The sequence below is a fragment of the Rattus norvegicus genome, chromosome 17, assembly GCF_036323735.1.
Source record: "Rattus norvegicus strain BN/NHsdMcwi chromosome 17, GRCr8, whole genome shotgun sequence".
Lineage (NCBI taxonomy): Eukaryota > Metazoa > Chordata > Mammalia > Rodentia > Muridae > Rattus > Rattus norvegicus.
In genome coordinates, this window is record NC_086035.1 from 55,952,849 (window position 1) to 55,958,749 (window position 5,901).

The window sequence follows — 5,901 nt, forward strand, 5'->3', positions numbered from 1 at the left end:
TTTTTTTTTTTTTTTTGGTTTTTTCGGAGCTGAGGATCGAACCCAGGGCCTTGCGCTTCCTAGGCAAGCGCTCTACCACTGAGCTAAATCCCCAACCCCATGTGTACTTTTTCATGTGTGCATGTGTATGGGTGCACATGTACTCAGGCCAAAGGTTGTAGTCAGATGCCTTCCAGCTCTCTACATTAAAAAAAATACACTTACTGATTTTGTGTGTGGTTGGGAGAGGAAAGTGAGTATGATTCTGTGTGTGGTTGGGAGAGGAAAGTGAGAAGGGTTCCTGGGATCACACTCGGGTTGTCAGGCTTGGCAGCAAGTGCATTTGCCTTCTTTGCCATCTTGCCAGCTTCTCTCCACCCTGTATTTTCAAATACAGTCTTTTTTTTTTTTAACCTGGAATACACCAATATGATTTGACTGGACTGGCAAATCAACACACCCCAGGTATTTCTCTCCCTCCCTCTCTAGTGCTGAGATTACAGGTGAATACCACCACATTCAGATTTTTTACTTGGGAACTAGGATCCCTCATGCTTACACAAGCATTTTATGAACTGAGCCTTGTCTCAAGACCTCTCACATTGCATTGAAGAGTATTTCAGACTAGAATTATGACTCTGTGGTAAAGTCCTAGCTTTACATGTATGAGACCTGGTTTCAATTTCATTAGCTGCGGGGGGGGGGGGGGGGTGTTCACTCCCTCATCTTCTATCACTGCTCTTCTAGTCTCACCTGACACATACTTTTTTTAAATTTTGAGGTGTCAGCCTTGAAATTACCCTGTAACCTAGGCCTAACTGAATTTGCCTGCCAAAGTCTACAAGTAGGTAAGACAACAGACCTAGTAACACACCCAACCAACTTTAGTTTCCAGATGTTGTTCCTTTCCATCCAGTGTCTGTTTCCTTGTATCTGAAATACTTTTCCCTTTCATTGGCTGGCAAAATCTTTAACATTCAGCAGATATCAGCCACACCAGAAAACTTCCCGTGTCTCTTTCACTTAGCTGTCCTTTCACAGCACATCCTGTAATAGTCATATGGTGGAACAAATACTCTAGAAAAGTGCTTTAGTTTTCTGTCTTCTACTACATTGAGAGCAAGTCAAATTGTTGATGCTACTCCATCACATTGCCTGGCACACCAAAGTAGTTCTTAAATGATTTATTTAAAAGAAAAAAAAAATGCCAAGGCAGAAAAGGAAGCAAAGAAAGGGAAAAGAGGAAGAGAAATTGTATCCATGAATACCCAGAACTAAAAAGTGAGCACTTATAAGCCATCAGTGTGTTTACGTGGTCCAGGCCAGTACTCACTGAGAGACAGTAACACACATGAAGAAGCCCAGTCTCAAGTACAGCACCTAAATCCCTCATTCCCTAAACATTCTAATGTCTAAGCCACCTGGCCAATTCACTCCACAACTTACTCAATATAGTAAAAATGTCGGTCCATAACATGCACAGTATAAAAAGCAGAAACAGATTGAGTTAAGAAAGAAAAATAGGAATCAATCTGACATAGTTAACTGTAAAAAGAATTTATGAACTTCCATAGACTATCTGCTAATGTATCACCATTGATGCTAAAATGTTTTACTAGCCAAAAAGAAGTATGAAAAACATGAGGATTATTGAGATGGTCAGCAGGTAAAGGCCCTTGCTATAGGGTCTTATGGCCTGAGTCCAATCCTGAGGACCCGTTTGGTGGAAAGAGACTTCCATAAGTTGTCCTCTGACCTCATTCAAGTGTGTATACACATACAAATAAATAAATGTTAATATTTTGTCAAAAAATAAAAAAACAACATACCAGTGACCTCTACCCAAGAGCAGTGCCCACCACAGCAGCGCCAGTCCTAAAGCAGACAGGCTGCTTTTATGTGGCAAGACACAGTTCTCACAGACAATACTCGTCATGACCACGCTCTGTGCAAATTGGATTTCAAAGGATGTACAATAGGAAAACTGCTTTTCTACATTTAGACTTTCTACGTGTAATGACTTTAAGACAAAAAAAAAAAAAAAAAAACACATTACTTCAATATACTGCCACAATAAAATTCTTAGTAACATTAGTAGTTAAGACAAATAATTCAAATTTAAAAGCTTGCTTGAAAGTAGAGTTTGTTTGGTAAGACTCAACAAACAACATAAAATCACTCTGTAGCTCAAATGTCATTCACACATGCACATGGACACAAGCTACCTAAAACTGTTTCTCACACACAAATTGGACCTGATATACTCAACCCCAAATGGCTTTCCCTCATTTTATTTTGTTTCTTTGATAGTCTTACTATGTAGCCTATTTGGCCTCAAACCCACTAAGATCGGCAGCCTCTACCTCCTGAGTGCTGAAATTAAAGGTGTGTGCCACCACACTTAGTGGAGACTTCTTTAACATTTATGTTTATTATTTTTAGTTATGTGTGTGTCACTATGTAAATAAATGTTGCAACGATGTGGAGGTGAGAAGGGGGTTAGATCTCTTGAAGCTGGAGTTAAAGGTCCTAGAACCCAACATCTATCTACAAAGAGCATAGGCTCTTAACCACTAAGCTATCTCTCCAGCCCTCAGGAGCAATATTTTAGTACTTGTGATTAGTAATAATAGAGTCTCTCAAACTTCATAAGCTAAAATTATAAAGTATCTTTATAAAGTTGAAAGTTTAACCACTTTTTTAAACATTACTAGTATAAAGTTCCTTAATATTAAATGTAGTAACAGACACACATAAAAAATGGCATTTGTTTAAAGCCATGAAACTTTTAAGGCTAAAATTTCCAGTATACTTTCTTTTCATTGTTATTTTGATTCCTTGTTGGAGACAGAGTTTCCTGAAGACTTGGCTGCCTTTCAACTCAATATGTAGGCCAGGATAGCCTCTAACTCACTGTATAACAACCCAGGCTGTCCTTGAACTACTGATCCTCCCTCCACTGCTGGGATTAACAGTCATGCACCCTCACACCTGACCAACCGACCGACCTCCCTTCCTTCCTTTCTCTTTAAAGAAGAAAATGCAAATTTACACAGAAAATAAAAATTAAGAAAAACAAAAAACAAATCAACATCTTCAATTTAGTACATCCCTTTCAAACAAACATTTACTGAGAATCCAAGATGTGCCAGATACCACAATAGGAAGGGATCATAACATTTATTCAGCTTCTGAATGTATTGTGGATTATACATGTATCAGTCAACTTAAAACTTTTCTCCAGGTATACCCAACAAGACAGATACATGCTTTTCCTAAAAACACTTTTTCCTAATACACTCACTTTTCACTGTTTCACACAGGTTGTATATCTGTGACAAACAAAAATGTTTCACCTTCTCATATAACATTGGCTACATTTTCATTCATGTGAAAGACAGGAACTTAGAAAATAAAAACCAAGCCTCTACAGAGCCCCAAACTCAAAAAGGGGGGGGGGGACCTTTAAAAAGGTCTACTACTTAAGGCAAATACTTAAGTGGCAACAGCATTTGTATTCTACAAACAGAAGCTTTTAAAACTGTACCTGGATGCAGTCCTACAAAAGCAATCCTCGATGGAGACAAGTGTAAAAAATTTAAAAAAAAAAAAATCCCGAAAGAACTGTCAAAAGTAGATGCCATTTACATTCTAACATTTCAATTCTATAAGCACACACATGTTTTTCAGGTATATCTGAATTTGTAATAGATTTTAAAGAAAAAATATTCTAGTATCAAAGGTCCACCAGCTAAATCTAGATATTTTCCAGATACCTAAAGCTTTTCATACCAGTATGATAAAAAGAAAAACTAAAATAGCTATGATTTATCCCACCAATATACAGACTACTTCTTAGACACTTACATTTCTTAGAAACTATTCTGTGGTCAACATGTTTACTTCAGTAGAACCTGACCATTACACACAACATATCTTAAAAGATCATGAGTCAACTCCAAGATCCAGAACATCAACCTATAGAAAAATGACCCATAAACAACCCAAACTACCTAGAAATACAAGGTACAACAGGCCAAATCAGCTCTCTAAAAGTAAAGAGCACCGAAGTACTTGAAACATCTTCAAAATATTTGGCTTTCTGCTTAAAATTCACGGTCCTGGTCACACAATCAAATGAAATTTTCTTTCATCGTTGTAACAGACAGACCCACTACTGTTTCGAAATTCAGGTTACTAGACCAGCTTTCTGTTTTACGATTTAAGATGCTTTATTTAATTCGTGCAGTTGTTCTTTCGGTTCCACGCAAAAGGCGCTGTTCTATTTGGGAAACCTGCTATCTCTTAACTGACTCCACAACTTCGCAACACAGCCTGTGGATGTTCGCTCCAGATGACCCTCTGTCTCCAGGGAAAGCTCCACACTGAGCCACTCCACACACCTGCCTCTGCAAAACTCACAGGCCTGCCACAGCCCCTACACTTCCTGAATTCGAAAGCCACTCAAACTGGCTGAGTGACGCCTTACCTTCATGGTGACTCTGGGGCCGCGATCCCCACGGCGACACCCGCTTCACCTGCACCTGAAGGGGAAACAAAGACACCCGGTCAGCACCAATGGCACCCCAGCACCCCCCCCCGCCCCGGGCCGTAGTGGCGGGGGCGGCACCGAGTGGGGCCAGGAGCCCGGAGCAGGCACGCGCCATCCCATCGCCCCTACCGCCCCCACCGCCTGCCGCCCCATTGTCGCGACTCCACGGACTTTTCCCCGTCCTCCACGATGACGCCATTTCTGTCAGAAGAAAACTCACAACAAGCCCAGGGTCCGGCGCGGCCTGAAGCGCGGCTGCAACTGTCCAAACCTACGGAACCGCGATGCCCGGAGCCCCGGGACTGAGCCCTCAGTGAACCGGCGGGCCCTCGGGCTGCGGAGGCTCGGCCCCACAGCGCCCGCCCGCGTCCCGCCCGAGCGAAGGCCCACAAGTGGGAGCCGGGACCCGGCACCGAGGACATCCAGCTCCCGCGGGCCAGGCCGCCGGGCCCACGGTGCGGCCCGGGAAGGGCGGCTCCGGCTCCGCGCCGCGGGGGGCGGGGGTCCCGGGAGGCCGAGGCCCCGCTGCGAACGCCGACTCAGCCCCCGTTGCCATTTGCCCCGGTGCGCGGCCGGGCCCGGAGCTTACCCGGTAGAAAAGAATGCTCCTACCTCGGGCGCAGACGAGGTCTGAGCCCTACGGCCAGAGCCCACTGATCTGCCTCCCCCAACCCCCCAACACCAGCAGGCCCAAGGGAGAGATAGCGAAGGAGCGGCGGGTCCGCCGGCGACCGGGACTCCGGCTCCTCCTCCTCCCGTGGCGGCGACTGGTACCTTTGTTTGGCGGCCGCTCCGGCTCCCTCGCGGGGGGAGGGGGCGACAAAAAATCCCTCTCGGACGGAGGTCCGGGCCCCGGTCTCACTGTCCTCCGGAGGAACACGGCAGCCGACCTTCTCCGGCCCCCTCCGGGAAGAAGTCCAGGCAGTGGCCGTCGCGGCACCAAGCTGCGGCTGGAGACTCTCCCTCCGCTCCAGCGCCCGAGCTCCTCACTCCGGACTCGACTGACGGGCAAACATCGCTTTCCCCCACTCTGGCCCCCCTGCCCCTTCTCCCCTCCCCTCGGTTCTTTTCCCCTCCCCTACCTCTTTCCCGGATGCCTCTTAGACGACCTAGGATTGGGTAGGATTCTTTGGAGCCCGCCTCTTGCAAGTTTCTATTGGTTTGAGCGATGCAAACAACGACGCCATTTACTCACCAGTTCTATGGAAACAGAAAGTTATGCCTCAATGCTTTCTGGGAATTGTAGTCCATTCTTCCAGGTCAATCGGTAAACTTACGGATATTAGAACTACCAAGACCGCAATGCCCCCTTGCCTGCGTTCGACGAGAGCAGGGAGCTGAAGGAGGCGCGGCCATGAGGCAGAGGGGAG

The 5,901-nt window shown here is 45.4% G+C and overlaps 1 protein-coding gene across 7 annotated transcripts in view; it reads right to left on the bottom strand.

Moving 5' to 3' along the window:
* The window catches only part of Arid4b (AT-rich interaction domain 4B), a 124,475-nt gene extending 118,941 nt beyond the window's left edge, over positions 1-5,534 (bottom strand). For 5 of the 7 annotated variants that reach the window (XR_361039.5, XM_008771766.4, XM_063276774.1 and 2 more), the window contains exons 1-2: positions 5,306-5,444; positions 4,469-4,523 (exon numbers count right to left, since the gene is read on the bottom strand). Coding sequence is in view for 6 of the 7 variants with exons in the window: in XM_008771766.4 (XP_008769988.1) it covers positions 4,469-4,474 (6 nt within the window). In the remaining variant the exon portion in view is untranslated. Of the gene's footprint in view, positions 1-4,468; positions 4,524-5,305 lie in introns of all 7 variants that reach the window. The other 2 variants (NM_053421.3, NM_001414215.1) reach the window with 1 other exon arrangement.
* Between the last annotated feature and the right edge of the window lie 367 nt (positions 5,535-5,901).